The sequence below is a fragment of the Podarcis vaucheri genome (genome assembly GCF_965113315.1).
Source record: "Podarcis vaucheri genome assembly, chromosome: 7".
NCBI lineage: Eukaryota > Metazoa > Chordata > Lepidosauria > Squamata > Lacertidae > Podarcis > Podarcis vaucheri.
Genome location: NC_138765.1, coordinates 70,163,411 through 70,181,676, shown reverse-complemented (window position 1 = coordinate 70,181,676; position 18,266 = coordinate 70,163,411). Strand labels below are relative to the sequence as shown.

General features: G+C 44.9%; 2 protein-coding genes across 4 annotated transcripts in view; one reads left to right on the top strand and one right to left on the bottom strand.

The window, feature by feature from the left end:
• PDPN (podoplanin) overlaps positions 1–11,253 on the top strand; it is a 29,513-nt gene extending 18,260 nt beyond the window's left edge. Inside the window, exons 2-5 of the mRNA XM_082230710.1 lie at positions 3,199–3,272; positions 5,691–5,805; positions 9,438–9,546; positions 10,337–11,253. Of these exons, the coding sequence (XP_082086836.1) occupies positions 3,199–3,272; positions 5,691–5,805; positions 9,438–9,546; positions 10,337–10,343 (305 nt within the window). The 3' untranslated portion in view covers positions 10,344–11,253. The remainder of the gene's footprint in view (positions 1–3,198; positions 3,273–5,690; positions 5,806–9,437; positions 9,547–10,336) is intronic.
• Positions 1–16,707, bottom strand: part of LRRC38 (leucine rich repeat containing 38) — an 87,613-nt gene extending 70,906 nt beyond the window's left edge. For all 3 annotated transcript variants that reach the window (XR_014221508.1, XR_014221509.1, XR_014221510.1), the window contains exons 1-2: positions 15,172–16,707; positions 1,727–1,807 (exon numbers count right to left, since the gene is read on the bottom strand). The gene's annotated coding sequence lies outside the window, so the exon portion shown is untranslated. The remainder of the gene's footprint in view (positions 1–1,726; positions 1,808–15,171) is intronic.
• Positions 16,708–18,266: the final 1,559 nt, after the last annotated feature.

The following is an 18,266-nucleotide window of genomic DNA, read 5'->3' as shown; positions in this document are numbered from 1 at the left end:
CTCTGGTTCATGGGGTCACGAAGAGTCGGACACGACTAAACGACTAAACAACAACAAAATATGTGGGGAAGGGTGGCAGCTCAGTGGTAGAGCCTCTGCTATGCATGTAGAAGGTCTCAGGTTCAGTCCTCGGCACCACTATGTAGGCCTAGGAATGTCCCTTATCCAGAACTCTGGAGAGCTGCTGCCAGCTATTGTAGGCAATATTCAAAACTTTATTGCAGTCCAAAGACTCACAAAACAATTTCAACACTATATACAGTTAAAACGACCAGACAGACAGATGGAAGAAACCAAGGCAGTCATTTTGTTTTATCTAGGACATAATGATCTTTGGTTCTTATAACCTCCAAAAGAAACTTTGCCATGGCCAGTGTAACATCATTTGACCTGTCTTCCAAAAGATATTTAATATGGGAGGCTTCGGATTTTCCCAGCAAATTTGTCAGTAAGGGTTTGATCAGTTGATCCCTTGCTTGCTCATATTGCCCACAATGCATACTTCATGTAATCGACGTCCTGAGAACATAAACAAAGCCTATTCTGATAGGGGATGCCTCTCAGTCTGCCATTTAGAACTTCTGAGGGAAATACATTTAGTCTGGCTTTGGTAAATAAATGCCGATAGGTAGGTACAGATAAATTCCTAAGGTATGAGGATATCTGAAAGTTGTACCCATTTTGGATTCCAGCTGCGACTGGGCTACAAATTACATAAGACTGGGATTGCAGGTCACTATATGAGATGTCCCAAAGCCTTTGCCTCAGGGATTCAAGGGCAGTGTCATAACCCAGATGATATAAGAGGGATGATGGCAGTGTGTAGGCAATATTGAGGTAGATGGGCCAATGGTCTGACTCAGTACAGTGGTGCCTCGCAAGACGAAATTAATTCGTTCCGCAAGTTTTTTCTTCTTGCGAGTTTTTCGTCTTGCGAAGCACGGTTTCCCATAGGAATGCATTGAAAATCAATCAATGTGTTCCTATGGAGACCGTCCGGGGACAGAGGGGAAGCGCCACGCGCTTCCCCGCTATCCCCGGAGCTTGCGGGGCTGTTTTAAAGCAAGGGAAGGGGCAGCGGGGAGAATCGCTTCTCCCCTTTGCCACCCCTTGGTTCAAAAGGGGTCCGGGGAGAGAGGGGAAGGCGCGCGCGCCTTCTCCTGTCCCCAGAGATTGCGGGGCTGGCAACGGGGAGAAGCGATCTTCTCCCCGCCGCCCCTTGCTTCAAAAGAGATCCAGGGAAAGCGGGGAAGACGCGCTGCGCTTCCCCGCTATCCCCGGAGCTTGCGGGGCAAGCTTCGTTTTGCGAAGCAAGCCCATAGGGAAATGCGTCTTGCGAAGTGGCTAAGAAAACGGAAAACTCCTTCGTCTAGCGAGTTTTTCGTCTTCCGAGGCATTCGTCTTGCGGGGCACCACTGTATATGACAGAGCCCAATGTTTCTATAGCTCATATATTCAAATACAAAATTTCTGTTTATGAATCACTTCCCATGAACTGTCCCAAAGACAGGTAACAAGTGAAACAAGAAAAAATGTGAAATATACGGTATATACGGTAACCATTTCAAGTCCAATACAGGAAAAGACTGTGATAAAAACAACATCATCAAAAGGCTTGTTGCAAAAGGAAGGTCCTTAGCAGGTGCCCAAAAGGAGCACCTTTCTGGTACATAATGGGAGAGCGTTCCAGAGGGAAGGCAACACCATACAGTGACCTGATTCCTACCCTGAAAGAACCAGACCTCCTTTCCTGCAGAGCACAGTGGTGGGATGAGCATATAAGGGGTGAGATGATCTCTTGAGTGTCCTAGAAGCAACAGGCAAGAAAGTCAATTCAGTTTGTGCTTAAAGAAGAAAGAGGTTTTCTCACTTTCCAAAACCACGTGTGAATCAAATCCTGCGGAATTTGCACTTCTCTAAATTTCGCAGTGCTGTTCTCCAGCCAAGTCACACACAAAAAGAATGCACTCACTGGTGCTAAATGTGCATATATTACAATGTGCAAAAAAATGCAAGTATTTCTGAAAGTGGTTTACCTGAATGGTAAGGAGAATCGCTTGCAAGAATATTAGCAGGGGAAATGGTGTGAAGAATCTGTATGTTTTAGGAGAAATTCACACTAAAATGTGGATGGATGCCTTTTTATGAGGGCTCTTTGCAGGTTCCATTTGAGTCCAAACCACCACTGCAAGTGGACAATGGAAGGGGCTTCACACAAGTACCGATCAGTTGATTGGTGCCGATAACAGGCCCCTTTGAACTTAGATGGGTTGCGGGGAACCACAACTGGGGAGGGTGCAGTTGCACTCAGGTCCTGCTTGGAGACTTCCCATCAGGGCATCTAGTTGGCCACTGAGAACAGGATGCTGGACCAGATGAGTCATTGACCTCATCCATCAGGGCTCTTCCTACGTTCTTAGAAGAGTGCTATTTTTGACTGCAGCTCTGTGATGAGTGCAATGCATACTTACACGCCTAGCTCCACACCACATGGGCCTTAAATCTGAGGTATGACTTTCCTCTCTCATCGCACCCTCTTTTAAGTGGGATAACTTCTAATAGTCTGGGAATTCTATTTGCAGCCAGTTATCTGTTGACATATAATAGAAGCTTAGCATCATTTCCTCCTCGACTTTTCTCTTGTATTTTTGAACCAAAGGTTAACAGACAGAAGTGTCCCATTGCACACCTTTCCTGTCCTGAAGGGATGCACAGGGTGATGAGTGATGCATGAATAGTGCTGCATGGTACACTCTTTAAGCCAGGAAACCCAACCGTTCATCGCTCACCATTTACAACAGAGCAAGCACATCCCAACAGCCCATTGCATTGCATTATTTAAAGGGAAGAAACGACTTAAGAGGAGGATGGTTTTAATATTAAACAGCAAATCTGCCCAAGTTAAACCTTGTTTTTTAATGGGTTGACAAAACCTCACTAATTTATTACATGCGGATGCTATGTTCCTGAGGTATGCATGGTGGACCACAATGACTCAGAGTGGAGAAGGCAATCCTCTTGTCTCAGAAGGTTTGATCATTTTGCTCTGTTTGTAATTTAGGTCCTTGAATTTCACTGGGTCAGCTCCCGGTTGGATATAACCCAACTAAGTTGGCCAACAGAATCTTGATCATAGCTCAGTGGCAATACGTAGCCAGTAATCTCAAATCTCAGCCACTTCTCATCTGTTTCATTTAGCAAGTACAGTCTCACTGGAAGATGAAGCACCAACTACTGACAGCAGAGACAGTGACGTTTCTGAATTTCCAACGGTGAGTATCATTTGTAGGGGGATAAGTCTGTTTCATTCCTGAAGGTTATTGTATGTATGTATGAATGAATAAATGAAAATTGCAAAGCGCCCTTCATGAAAAGATCACAGAACAGTTCACAACATAAAAATACAAAATGAGAACACAAAATACGTAATAAAACAAAAACAAACGAATAACGCCCCCCCAAAAAAAAACATTTATTATGATCTCAGGCTGTCCATCCAGCTCTAGAGGCCTTCATTTATTATGGCAGACCATGAAGACCAGACCAAAAAGTATCTAGGTTCATTTCAGTGAGGAGTCCAGTGGCCTCATATTGACAAGCTGAAACGTGCGCAGAGGTTCCTCTGGGAACCAAGCCTTATGAGGAACGGTTCAGGTTGTTGGGTGCGTTTAGCTTGAAGAATAGAAGACTGAGAGGTGACATGCATCTTCAAATAGCTGAAGGGCTGTCATGTGGAAGATGGAGGAAGCTCGTTTTCTGCTGCTGCTCCGGAGGGTAAGAGCTGAACCAACAGTTTCAAGTGAAGAGAGACTCCACCTAAACATCAGGAAGAACTTTCTGGTGGCAAAAGCTGTTCAACAGTGGAACGGACTCCCTTGGAAGTTGCCAAACTCTCCTTCATTGGAGGCTTTTAAGCAGAGGTTGGATGGCCATTTCTCATGGATTCTCTACCTGTGATTCCTGCTTTACAGTGGGGTTGGACAAATTGCCCCATTAGGTCCCTTCCAACTCTACAATTCTATGATTCTAACAACTTTGCGTTAGAATCCACTTCATCAGACAAAGCTAGGTTTGGCTAAGGATTTTTTTTTGCTGGGGATGGGGAGGAAAACTTCAGGGATGGAGGCTGAATGGGCCTTAATTATTCCCCAGGCCACACCTTCTTCCCACACCCTGCTTGAGTGATTTAGCCTGTCTGAAATGTATCCTTTTGAATTGTGATAATGCTACCTGTTTGCCTGCTGAATGAAGGACCAAGTGTGAGTATGCAGAAATCTCCGGCTTTTGCATGGCTGGAATGTAACTGACTGTGCAAAGGTGAGAGCCCCATCCAGTGTGCCAGACATTTTGGCCATTTGCTTACTCAGAAGGTAAAACAGCAGCAAAGTACATACAAAATGCACTAAAATATGTGACACTAAAATATGATGGGACAAGGAGATGTGCCTTCTCAAGGACTCTGCTCACCAACGTGGCTCAGCTGGTTGGAACCGTGATGCTGATAATGCCACAGTTGCAGGTTTTATCCCCATAAGGGACAGCTGCATATTCCTGCTTTGCAGGGGGCTGGACTAGATGACCCTCGGGGTCCCTTCCAGCTCTATGGTTCTTTTATTCTATTAAACCAACTGCCACTCCTCTCACATTATCGTTATTGTTATTGATTAAATTTCTAGGCTGCTCTTCGCCTGAGGATCACGGGGCATTTTAGAATACAAAAACACAAAAATGGACAACATGGTAGCAAACAAAAACAATATCCCTCCCCAACACACACACAGAGAGAGAGTTTAAAAAGCCATAGGTTGTTTAATTAGCCAAAGGCTTGGCAAAAGAGGAGTGTTTTCACCTGGTGCCCGAAGGTGCCAAGCAAGCGTCCCTGGGGAGTGCATTCCACAAATAGGGAGCCACCGCCAAAAAGACCCATTCTTGTGTTGCCACCCTCCGGACCTCTCGTGGAGGAGGCACACAGAGAAGGGTTTCATACGACGGCTGCAGGATCTAGGTCAGTTTAGAGCTTCCTCTTCACAACCCAGTCGGCTACTAAGCTTCATTTTCCCTGATCCCAGTTTGCTTCATTTATTTATTACATTTATATAGAATCACAGAATCATGCTGCTTTTATTTTCCAAGGATTTCAAGGTGATGCACATGGTTCTCCCCCCAATAGTTGTCAACGTTTTCCTTTTTTTTTAAAGGGAAATTCCCTTGTTCTGAATAGGATTCCTCGCAATAAAAGGGAAAAGTTGACAGCTATGCCCCCCAATTTCATTCTCACAACAGCCCTGCTAGGTAGGCTAAGAGATGGTGAGTGGCCCAAGGTCACCCAGTAAGCTTCCTGGATGAGTGGGGATTCGAAACCTGCTCTCCCAGGTCCTAGTCCAACACTCTAGCCATTACTCCATGCTGGCTCTCAAATGTCCTATTCTCTCTTAGGCTGTAATCCTACACATGCATACCTGGGAGCAAGTCCCATTGAAATCAGCAGAACTTCCTTCTGCAAAGACTTCCATAGGATTATTTTGTTACTGTTTCAAAACAAACAAATAACTACTGGCATTTGTAGCAGAGTTGTATCAAGGTGGGTCAACATTATGCATGTTTTGAGAAGAGAGACATAGAAATGAATTATGCTTGCCTTTGTTTCCCTCTCTTTAAAACACATATATCCCTAAAACTAATGAACATAGTTCCCGGTGACAACAGAAAGCTCTTCCTTGGACGATCCAGTGACCACAGACAGTCCCCTCTCAACCAGTGATGATGCTGAAAACTCAACTGACCCAAGTTTACCAGAATCTGATGGTATGTGGTGTGCATGTTTCTAAAATATTTCCTATGCAACTTAGGGTCATTTGCAATGGAAGATTTTCCAATGCCCTGGAGAGCTACCTAAATTTAGTGCTTAATAAACAAAACCAAAAACTTTGAAACTCTCAAGCTTGCCTAAGATTGCATTTGCAAATGGTATCTAGTCCTCTCTTTTTGTTTGCTTGTTTGCTAATGTACTTAGGAAATGGATTTTTTTCCATGTAAACAAAGTACTGGGGAAAATCTGAAACATTTAAAAATGTCCACCTCTTTCACATACACACATATATGTGAAAGATTATGATTCTTATTATTTATTCAATTAATAAGACTCATGCTGCTTGCAAATTTTAAAAGCAATGAAGCATAACGTAAAATCAGAAAAAGAACAGTGTGCTACAGCAATAGCTATTCAATACCAGCAAAACGCAAGGAAAACATGTTGCAGAATAGTTTTTTACCTGGCTAGATGGAAGACAGGCAAGGCTATCAACTGCAAACTGGATCCTTAGAGCCATCAATCATTACTGGTTACAACAAAAGTGAACAGGAAAGGTTTTCCCGATACTCACTGCAGTGAAAATGTCGCTATACTCGCTACAGAGAAGCTATACTGTATTCACAACCCACATAGTTTTCTGCTCCTGGATACATTTAACACCTGAGTGTCTTTTTCTTCTCAATGTAATAGGTCTTAATGAAAGGGTGTTGCTTGTTCTAGCAAAACATACCATCCATAGGCAGCAAAAAATCATAGAATTGTACAGTTGGAATGGCCCAAAGGGTTCATCTAGCCTTGCAATGCATCATAGAGACAGAGGTTCTGCAGGTGACACCCAGTTTGCATGGGGGTTTCCTCCCCCCCCCATGCACATTGGTGGAGTGTGCCCTGCAGCATGGAGAATAGACAGGGATGATGGGAGTTGTCGTATGTGGGTGTGATGGCCAGGAACTCCCTATTCTCGATACAGACGCTATCATTTTGGCTTCTTTTTTTTAAACAAATTACAAAGCGGTTTTAAATAATTTTAAAAAATAAATACATCCCTGCCAGTTTCCACAAAACAAGCTAGTTAGTCTAGCCAGCCATTGGAAGAGTGCTCCTCAGGCTGAGATTTCGGTTTCAAGCCAAAAGTGAATTAATAGTTACATAAAGATGTATTGGGTAGCATCCCAAATTAGCTATCTGGTCCAAAAGTGTACTGTCATCTCCTTGGCCCATGCCTGGTTCCAGTCCAGGCGGACGACTCAAGCCAAACTTAATCCAAAGAACAGCACTGAGTGATTAGGTTCCTTTCTTAAATTACCTTAATCCGTCTTTGAACCTACAGGCATGCTAATGAGCCTCAGCCCTCTCATGTAATGAATCCGGCAACAGGCCCTCTTTCCTGATGAAGTAGAAACCCTTTTCATGTTCACTGGAAGGCAGCCAGATTCTGATTATTCCAGAGAAATCATTGCTGGCTACTTAGCACCACTGTGACACCGCAATCCCTTGTGCACTGCGGACTGCAGCACAGGAAAGAAGCCTCCGGGACATTAAAACATGAGCATAAAGATTTGCCAATCTGCTTGCACAAAGCTTACGTAGAGGTTCAGTTATATTGGTTATTCATTCTGATTTGTTTGATGGGAGATTATATGACAATCAGCATTTACCCTAACCAGCATGTACTTTTCAATGCATTTCCCATCACTTTCCTAACTGCAAAAATGTCTGTTCCTTTTTTCTAAAGGGAATCCTATGATTCTAAGTTTAAAACTTTCTTTCTTTTTTCTTTTTCCTTTCTCCTCCTGTGATGAGGCTGCATTTTAATATTTTAATGTTTCAATATTTTAATGTTGTATTTTAATCTTGTTTTTAAGTTGTATGCATTCAACTTGTTTTTATTATTGCTTGTTAGCTGCCCTGAGCCCGGCCTTGGCTGGGGAGGGGAGGGTATAACTAAAAATTATTATTATTATTATTAAGTGAATTCCACTGCAGGGGGCTGGACTAGAGGACCCTTGGTAATCCCTTCCAATTCCACAGCTCTATGATTCCATAGCTGAACCATGTGCTGTGTGTCCACGAATTCCATTTGCTATGAGAGAGGGAGAGTAGGGTTGCCATATTTCAAACAGCGAAAAATCCAGACAGCTTTTTTCTTTTTGGCCAAAAATGTTGAGCTTTTATTTAGTTTTGCCCAAAGTTGAGCTCTTTTGGCAAAATTACAAAAATGGCACTACCAATTTCCGCCCGGATACTGCTGCTGAATGCAGCATTCTGTATATGTCCAGGAAATTCCTGCAACCCTAGGAGAGAAACTTTTCTTTAATCACCATTAATCATCCAATTATTTTTTGTTCTTGTTTTAATTTACCGTATATGCTGCTCACAGTATATATTGTACCTGGCTCTAACCAAGTGCCTTTGCAGCTCCTACCAGCTTTAGATGCGAAAAGAGATTTTAGATGCAAAAAGAGAAGGAAATACTGTAGGGGGCAAACAGCTTCACACTGCCCTCTGCCCCTAGTCCAGACCCCCCACTCCCTGGTAGCTAAAAACAGACATCAGGCAATCTGACCATGGATCTCACCAGCCTAGTTTAGCTCGAAAGGCTCTTCTTCCCCACCTCTGCCACAAGCAAGCACTAATAACAAATGTAGTGTGAAATGTTCGCATCACATTTCCAAATTAGATGCTGTGCCCTGGTTTCACATTCCATCACAAGGTCTGACTTCAGAAGGCTGCGCAGCTCATGGTGACACTTTATTTCAAAGTCAGCCCCCGAAAAGCTGACGGCTGCGTCTGTGATGATGCGTGGAGTTGTCCTCCTGTGGGTTTTGTACAAAATTTGGAGCGACTCCTGCATTTTCTTTCGGAGGTCTGGGTTTGTTTATCAGCTGGATATAGAACTGCATGTTCTTAATTCTCCGTGTGGCACATGCTTCCACCAGCCACATTCCTCCCACATTCCTCAGGAATGACCTGACCTCGATAAGGTAACAACGCATCAACCAGGAAAGGACTGATCATATCCCGGGCACATACCTATAGAATGACATTTCCAACCTAGCGGTTTCGTTTTGCTTTTTGTAACTGTGAATTGTTCCCTCACTTCTCCTACAAAATAAAAAAATAAAAATCTGAGAAACGACTCTATAAATGTGCATCCTGAGGCTGAAATCAAGGTTGAGTTGTATGTAAGCTACTCCCCAAATACAAACAAGCTTCTGAGACCTGTCCCCAGGGTGAGTGTGAGACGAGAAAACCTTACAGTAAAACCCAAGCTGGAGAATAATCCGTAGGTTGCCATCCTTGACAAAATGCAACACTGGAGAGGCTGAGTTAGTGACCCACATCCTCCTGTTTTGCTCCTGTTACCAAGATCTGAACAGAATCATCATTAAACCCCTCTCACCAAATCTGTCAGGATGATCAGACACATTTTATGCCTTTCTACTCCTGACAGATCAACATGCACCTACCACTCTCAGGGTTGCCAAGCAAAATCCACCAGGAACTGACCCTAGGGATGTAGAAATTTTCTTCTTTGGAGTTTGTGGCATGACTGTAACTTTCAAGGTGTCAATGCTGATTTGATGTTGAACTAACTTGGCCATTTGAATTCCCCTCCCTGCAGATGGCCTGGAAACAGCTACACTGGTTGGCATCATCTTTGGAGTCATTGCTGCTATCGCAGTCGCCACAGGGATTATCCTTTTGATTGTGAAGAAAATGGGGAGGTACTCGTAAGTATCGCACAAAGCAGACACTGTGGCAGGGCTTTCCAAACTTTTCACGTTGGTGACACACTTTTTAGACATGCATCATTTTGTGACACAGTAATTCAGTTTTGGGACGCAGGTGGTGCTGTGGGTTAAACCACAGAGCCTAGGACTTGCCGATCAGAAGGCCGGCGGTTCAAATCCCCGCGACGGGGTGAGCTCCCATTGCTCGGTCCCTGCTCCTGCCAACCTAGCAGTTTGAAAGCATGTCAAAGTGCAAGTAGATAAATAGGTACTGCTCTGGCGGGAAGGTAAATGGTGTTTCCGTGCGCTGCTCTGGTTCGCCAGAAGCAGCTTAGTCATGCTGGCCACATGACCCAGAAGCTGTATGCCGGCTGCCTCGGCCAATAAAGCGAGATGAGCGCCACAACCCCAGAGTCGGCCACAACTGGACCTAATGGTCAGGGGTACCTTTACCTTTACCTAAGTCAGTTTTACTAGCAAACCGGGGGTTAAACTAACCCCTTTCCGGCCCCTGGAGGAGCGCAGGGAATGTTCACATGAAAAAACCTACACACTGCAGCCGACACATTAATGTGTCACGACCCAGTTTCAAAAGCTCTGTACGATGGTGCAGAGATGAGGAGAGACTCAGTTCACTTAGACTTCTAATATAAACCTACCTAATTCACACTTCCCAGAGCACACATTGTACAATGACATTTCGCCTAATGCTGCTAAGGCAAGCATAAAAACTATATTCTGGCAAAATAACTGCCCTCTCCATCCTTGCTTTTCTTCTTCTTTTTAACAGTCCCTGAAACTCACTGAAGAGAGAAAGAGGAAATACATCAGAAGATTTCTTCCTTTTTTGAGTGAGTCTCCTCCCATGCTAACCATGGAAGATGATCACGGACAAATAGCAATTTGAGGACTTATAAGCCCATGGAGGAGATCTCACAAAATTTCCTGGAGCAAGCTTTTTAAAATACAAATATGCCTTAAAAAATTGAGTATTTCTTCACCTAAAAGAGGGGTGAGGTGGGGAAGATTTTGAAAAGAACAATGCACAAAGCTGTCTCCTAACAGTGCTGTTTACAGGCAATATATAAAAAAGTATGTTGCTAGTAGGAATTCCTGAAAGAAGATGGTTTCCTATAGGGCTGGCAAAATGGTAGGGTTGCCATATTTCAAAAAGTAAAAACCAAGACACCTCAAAAGTTGTTGAGATTTTTTAATAAAAACCCCCAAATTGTATTTTTAGGGAAAACCGTCAGCCCTAGAAATGGTAACCTGAGGGCCCTCCAGATGTGTTTGGACTCCAAATCCCATCAGACCCAGCAAACAGGGCCAATGATGATTGGGCGTTGTAGTCTAGCAATGTCTGGTGGGCCAGAGGCTTGCCAATCCTGCTATAAGGTTGACTTTGGGCTGCAACCCTAAACCCGAGGAGTAAACCTCATTAAATTAAGTGAGTCATACTTCTGAGCAGTGATTTTTTGGATTGCACTGTTTGCTGTTTTTGATTTGTTTTTCAAGAGACAGATCTCTTTCAAAGTCATTTTTAAATAATAATAATTTATTATTATTCTGCTCTCTTTGGGGAGGGAGAGTAAAATAGGGTTGTAATAGATTCTGCACTGGGAAATTTTGAATTTTAGAAACTCAGATTTTACAAACTGCACTGGGAGATTCTGAATGTTTACAATCAGAATAAATTGTGCCAGAAAATGCTTGTTTTATCCTGCTTTTGCGTTTAAAGTCTCCCCAACTGCCTTCAAATAAATTGAAGGGGTCTAGATTCGCTTCCACGACTGCCTTCATCCAGTGCTGGATTTAGGGCCATGTGGACATTTTCCCTGCAGAAGGCACCAAGCTCAGGGGGCGCAAATTGAGAAGATCCATTTGGGGGCACAAAATATTGGCCATGCATAGGGTACAACATATTACAAAATACTGAAGTCTGCACCTGCCCCTTCTGACCCAGGTGAATTTATTTTATTTTTACTGAATCAAACTTATTTACCACTTGATTGCAGTCAGACTTCTAAGCAGTTTCAAGAAATATTAGAAATTTAAAAAACAGTTAAAAACAATTAAGAACATTTAAAATTAACAGAAAAAGACTTTTTAAAAACACACACAGAGAGAGATGTGGAAATGTGGAGAACAAAATTGAAGACTAGAAAAATGAGAGATCAGACAGATTTCCCCATCCCAGACTGTGAGTGCCACCAATTTCAGAACTAATTTTAGGCTATGAGCAGGAGCGGAAGAGAGGGCAAAGCAAAGCCAATCGAGAAATGATATGGGGGAAGCCTCTTTCATTTCTGGATGAGTGGCTCTTTGCAAAGTCGTTGCCTTGCATCATGGCAGCGGGTGGGATGAGCTGATCTTCTGGGTGCCATCCAGCTCTGACATTTGCCACAGCCTACAATATGTCAAGCGCATGGCTTGCTTCCTCTTCCACTCCTGAGCAACTTCAAGAGATGATGGGGAAGTGGGGGTGGTAGCCTCTGTGGAATTTCAACAACAGAGGGCAAGTGCCCGCTATCCCGTTTGTCATGGGCTAAGCCAGACATGACACAAAATTAGCCACGGAGTCGGCAAGTTTGCACCAAGGGAATATTTTATTTTCCAGTGCAAAGAGCAATCGCAGAGACCCGACTCACAGTGGGAGGGAAAAGGTTAAATCCTTGCTACACACACACGCACACACACAAGGGTCCCAGTTGGGACCCTACACACACACAGACACACACACACAGACACACACACACTCTTGCTTATTTACTTTTAAGTGCATGAATCAGTGGAAGGTGACTTTTCCCAGCCCGGGGGCGACATTCCTTTCAGAAAAGCCTTCCAGGGGCTGTATGCAGTGGATGCAACTCTTACCTTTGCTCAGTAGCCTACAGTTCCAGCCACACAATTCCATCTACACACAAGCACTCCATTTTGACATTATCACATTTCCAGGGCACAATCCACCCAGGCAAAAGCCTTCCCAGCAGGACCAATAAGAGGTGTGGTTTGGAGAGAGGGGTGTGGCCTGGAAGAGTCCTGAGAGTCCCATAGTGAGACCTAGAGCCCCCCCCCCACCCCAAGGGCACTGGCTGTCCTCTCCTCACCGCATATTTATTGGGAATGGGCTGGGCCCCCTCAATGTTGAGGGGACAGAGGCGGACGAGCATGGAGCCCAGCACAGCGCAACAGTGGCCAGAAGAGGAGCCACCGGCCATTGCAGCCATGCTGGCCTGTGCTGGGCTCTGCACTCTGCATCCTCCCAGTAATGCATGCCACACACGTCGTGTGCATGTTGTTACAGGCACAAGCTGTGCATCAGGCCCCTGGTTCCTCTGCCTGAGCCAGAGTTTTCCTGCCCCTGGCACACATGGTGTCTCATTTGGACCTCAAAATGATTGCCTTTATCTCAGATTGTCCCCTGAGGCATCGCACGCCTCTTCAGTCATGCACAGCTGGAGTTTGTGAGCTAACTTCAAACTGCACCAATTTGACTCACATGGGCCTTGACCATCATGTTCAGCAAAGCCAGGGCCAGATTTAGGTTTGAGGAGGCCCTAAGCTCCTGGGGCCCTTTATATGTCCAGCTGTCCTCTGTCAACAACAAATTGTTGTTTTGTGTTGAATATATGCCATGCAACCAGTCCATGCAGAATGTAGGCACCCTATATATAGAAATGAGCAAACCAGTGATATTTTAGGGAGCAGCCTAGCAGGCGGGGCCCATTACTTACATCATAGGAGCTTACACAACACAAAACACTGTTGCTGTATGTAGGTTTTATTTTATTTGTTTTTTTAATCTTATATTTTGGAAATGTACATCCAGTTGTTTTTTCCCTTTAGTTTTTTTTTTGGGGGGGGCAAGAGAGTGGGGCCCTAAGCTATAGCTTGTTTAGCTCATACGTAAATCCGGCACTGAGAAAAGCTCAAGGAAGTTTCCGAAGTTTGTTCTCCAAACATGCAAGCCAAAGACAACTCAGCCTTTCCAACATTTTGCTTGGGACACTCCTATTTTTATATAGAGCATCAGTGCCCTTTCCCACACCTTACACCTTGGTGAAGGCTCTTTTTATTCCTGCTGTACATCATATTCACTGACTCCCATAATAGTCTGCTCTCTTCTGATTCCCAAGCTGAAGGGCTGTTTGTTCTTTGGGTTAGGGTTAAACGGGGATGCGGACTCCCCAGTCCTGGGGCCCAAATTCAGCCCACCAAGCAAAATCTTCTTTTAAAACCATCCAGATTGGTGGCCATCACACCTTCTGTTGGAGTGAGTTCCCTAGTTTAAATCTGCACTGTGTGAAGCTGTGCTTTCTTTCATCTATCCTGAATCGTCCAACATCCAGCTTCCTTGGATATGTTCTAGCAGTGGCGTGTGGTGAATTTGTTTGTATTACTGTAACAGATAATGGCGTGCTGTCAAGGCAACCTGAAATTTGGAAATTCCAGCATATGCACGATTGTGTTGGGAAGTTGTCCTGCACACACAGACACACAGCCCTGAAGAAGCACAAGATCAGATTGTGCTCACATATTTTGGCAGGTAGCATGGATCAAATGAGGGCAACTCCATGGGTGGAAATTGATGCCCTGCGTTGATGCTGTGGCAGGCTACCTTGGAACTACAGCCCTGCTTCTGAGGTAATTTTAGGACAAAACTAAGCTTCTCTTCGACCTGCAGGCACAGCGGTGTGAACTAGAATAAATATTTGATTGGGCCCAAACAGACCAAAATAGCACTGGTTCAGCCAACAACTTAAACTGTGTTTCCTTGTTTTATAAAAGAGTAAATACAACTGTCTGAATATTTAGGATCTGTTTGCCCAGGGAGAATCCTGAAGGAAAGGAGGGGAAAATGATGGCATTTAAGGAGAGCCGTTCTGAATCAAGACAAAAGTCCATGTAATCCAACATGGTGCTGTTACAGTGGCCAACCAGATGCTCCAGAGAAGGGGTGTCCAATGTGTGGCCCAAGGGCCCTGTGTGGCCCTCGGTGCCTTTTTTGACACCCCACCCCACCGCGCTCTTGCTGCCTTCCCAAAGCTGGGTAAGAAAGGCACCATCAACCCCAGGTAGCAGGGTCAGGGATGTTGGGAATTGTAGTCTAACATCATATGGACGGTTTGCCCTGACGGTTCATCCACTCGTCAGGATACAATGGTGTGACATGTCCAAACTTCTTGTTTGGACATTATAAGAACATGATGAGTCCTTCTGGATCAGGCCCATCTAATCCAGCATCCTGCTCTTGCAGTGGCCAACCAGATGCCCTAAGTGGGAAGCCTGAAAGCTGGACTCCCTCCCCCCCGTTGAATAAAAAATGCTGTAAAATGGCTACATACAAATTCAATAAAACAGAGAATACAGCACAAAGCAATACATAGTATAACAACAGCGGTTCCAAAGCAGCTCAAAAAGCCAGCCACAATGTGTTGATTAAAACCTGAGAAAATAAAAGTTTTTTTTAACCATCTGCCCATATTGGTTCTCCCTTCTTTTCATGCGTAAGGGAAGAAGAAAGTAAAGCTCTCCAACCAGCCTCACAAACCTGTCTGTGGGAGAACCTATATGGATTGCAAGCAGAACTTGAATGCAACAGCTCTCTATCCACCTGTGACTTACCAGCAACTGATATTCAGAGGCATACTGCCTCCCACAGTGGAGGGAGGACATAGCCATCGCTAACACAGTTGTCCCTGAAGTGGGAAGGTATCTATTCCTCCAGAATTCCTGATTATTGGCAACAATAATCTGGGCCTCAGGACTACTGCAGAGCAGGACATCTCTGGAGATTCCAAATCCAGGACGTTGAAATGGTCTTCTTGAGGAGCAGAGGGAGATGAAGCCACTACGCTGAAAAAAGTTAGCTGCCCTAGCATTATAGCAAACCAGTGATGGGGAAACTTGTGGTTCTTCAGATGTTGGCCTCCAAAGCTCATCAGCCCCAAGCACCAGGGCCAAATGGTCAGGGATGATGATGGGAGATGGAGTTCCACAAAGTGTGGAGAGCTACAGGATCCCTAAGCCCACAGGAAACCCACACCAGTGTCACAGCAGCCAAGAGAGGCCAGATGGTTGCTGTCTGATGTGGGCCAGAAGAGAGCAGCAGTGCAGGGCAGTGAAAGGTCAAGTTGCATAAGCAGCCGCCAATTATCCAAAGTGATGGAGGAAGGCAGGGTGTAATCGAAGGCAAGCAGGAGGTAAGTTCCCAAAGTAGCAGCTGACATTCAAGAAGGTCAAGTAGAGGCGGCCAAGGAGGGGCAAGGAACAAGCACTCAGTTGCTCAGCCAGGCAACGTCCCTTCCAGCGAGACAAGAAGTTAGCATAAGAGCATAAGAAGTGCCTGCTGGATCAAGCCAAAAGCCCATTGAGTCCCGCACTCTGTTCTCGCAGTGGCCAATCAGATGCCCATGGGAAGCCAGTGAGCAGGACCTGAGCGCAACAGAACTACTTGTAAGCATAAATAGTAAAAGCAGCATGAGAACAGTTCGTGTGCACATGGTATTCCATGGTCTGATAGACTGGACTACTGCAATGCACTCTACATTGGGCTGCCCTTGAAGGTAAGAACTTAAGAGGCCAATGGAACAGGTCAAAGGCCCATTTGTTCCTGGAGTAAAACTCCTACCATCCCCGACCATTGGCCATGCTAGCTTGGTGGTGACAGGTATTAAGAACATAAAAACATATGAGCCTTTGGATCAGGCTAAAGAGCACAAAGAATCTTCCGGAGGTTTCCTTACTGCGAGAAGTTACAGGGAACCAGGCAGAGGACCTTCTCAGTAGTCGCACCCATCTTCTGGAATGCCCTCCCATCAGATGTCTGTGAAATAAATAACTATTTGACTTTTAGAAGACATCTGAAGGCAGCCCTGTTTAGGGAAGTTTTTAATGTTTGATGTTTTATCGTGTTTTTAGTATTCTGTTGAGAGCCACCCAGAGTGGCTGGGGCAACCCAGTCAGATGAGTGGCATACAAATAATATTTATTATTATTAAATTATTATAAAGGCACATTAAGTCTATCGTCCTGCTCTCACAGTGGCCAACCAGAGGCCCATAGGAAGCCTCCAAGCAGGACCTGAGCAAAGGAAAACTCTCCCTTCCAGTGGTTTCCAGCAACTGGTAAGGTCACACCTCGTGTTGTGTTCTGCTCATTACGGACTTTCAGCTTGCGAACACGGCAAACCCAAAGTGTTTACTTCTGGGTTCGCCACCCGCGCATGGGCAAAAGCGATCTGCAAGCTTCATGCATGTGATCTGCACGCTTCGTGCATGTCCAGAAGTGATCTGCGTGCTTCATGCCCACGCAGAAGTGCTTGAATACGCCACGCACATGCGCAGAAGAGGTGCTCTAGTTGCGGACTTTTTGGGGTGCGAATGGCACCCCAAAACGGATTAAGTCCACAACTAGAGGTACCACTGTATTCAGAAGCATTGCTGCCTCTAACTGTCAAGGCAGTGCAAAGCCATCTCCTCCATGAATCTGTCTAATCCTAAACCATCTAAATTGGTGGCCATCTTTGCCTTGTGTGGTAAGGAGCTGTGGTTGAACAATATCCGGAGAGCATCAGGTTGCACAAGGTTGTCCTTGAAGCACATGGAACTAACCAGGTTAAGTCACTGAAACATGTGCTGGTGAAACAAACTGGTGATGTCGGAAGCAACAGAACCTTCCCTGATTTAGACGCCAGAGCCCTGCGGAATACCATATGCCAAAGCATCCCCACATTTCCCGTATTTGATTACAGGAAGCCATTTCCTCCAGTGTGTGATTTATCTGTAACTTGGTGTGTCTGCAGTTTGTGTTCCTCTGCAGTGGAGAAAGGGCTTGGGGGCAGGGGGCAGGCTCAAGCAATCTGCTCCGTAAGCAACCCTTTTGCAATGCACCTGTTCTTTTGCACCTGCGGCTTGGGTTCCGCAGCTTGGCTGCAGGGCAAGATAGGGGTGCAGGGGTAAGATGTGCCACGCGCTAACATGCGAAACCCAAAAATAAGCGCAGATGGATTAGACAGCTGTCAATGGAAACATTTCAACAGGAGGTGAGCAAGGACCGCACCAGAGCTCAGCAACACTGATCCTGTTCTGGATTAGGGTTCCAAGGACTGAAAAGCCTCCTTGCCTCTTTTGGAATAGTGACATCATCCCCTTTCTCAACCACTAATGTCATGCTTTCCAAGTAGCAGAGGCAATATTAGCATCATGCTTCTCTGAACTTTGCATTGTGATTCAGGAAACACTAGAATGGAAAACCTTTAGCTGTCTCGGCAGCTACCCTCATGTGGTGAGCTAATAGAACTACAACTTGGAACATCAAGCAGGAAAATAAAGCTTTTTCAGATTCTGGACTGCCATTCTCTCCAGACTGACATTTGGGCTTTCCAGGACATGAAAGGCTATCAGAGGCTTCCTGTTTCACTTAACCTGAAGAGGAGGTCTTTTTGCCTTCGGTGCAGTCACTGCCACTTACTTAAAGCTCAGCCCTGACATACAGACCTGTATAAAGGAGGCTGCGGAAGAGACTTATCACAATTATCCTGCCTGTCATTAAACTTTTGGTGCTGTCAACCCCCTCAGGAGAAAAGATGTGGGAGCCAGCTGCATAACACCCGCCCCTCCTCTCCCAACTGTATTTAAGCCAGGCTCCTTGGAGTAAAGCAAGACCAGTATCAGAAACTTTGTTGGTTAACTATGGTTTTGCTTTGAATTGATGTACTT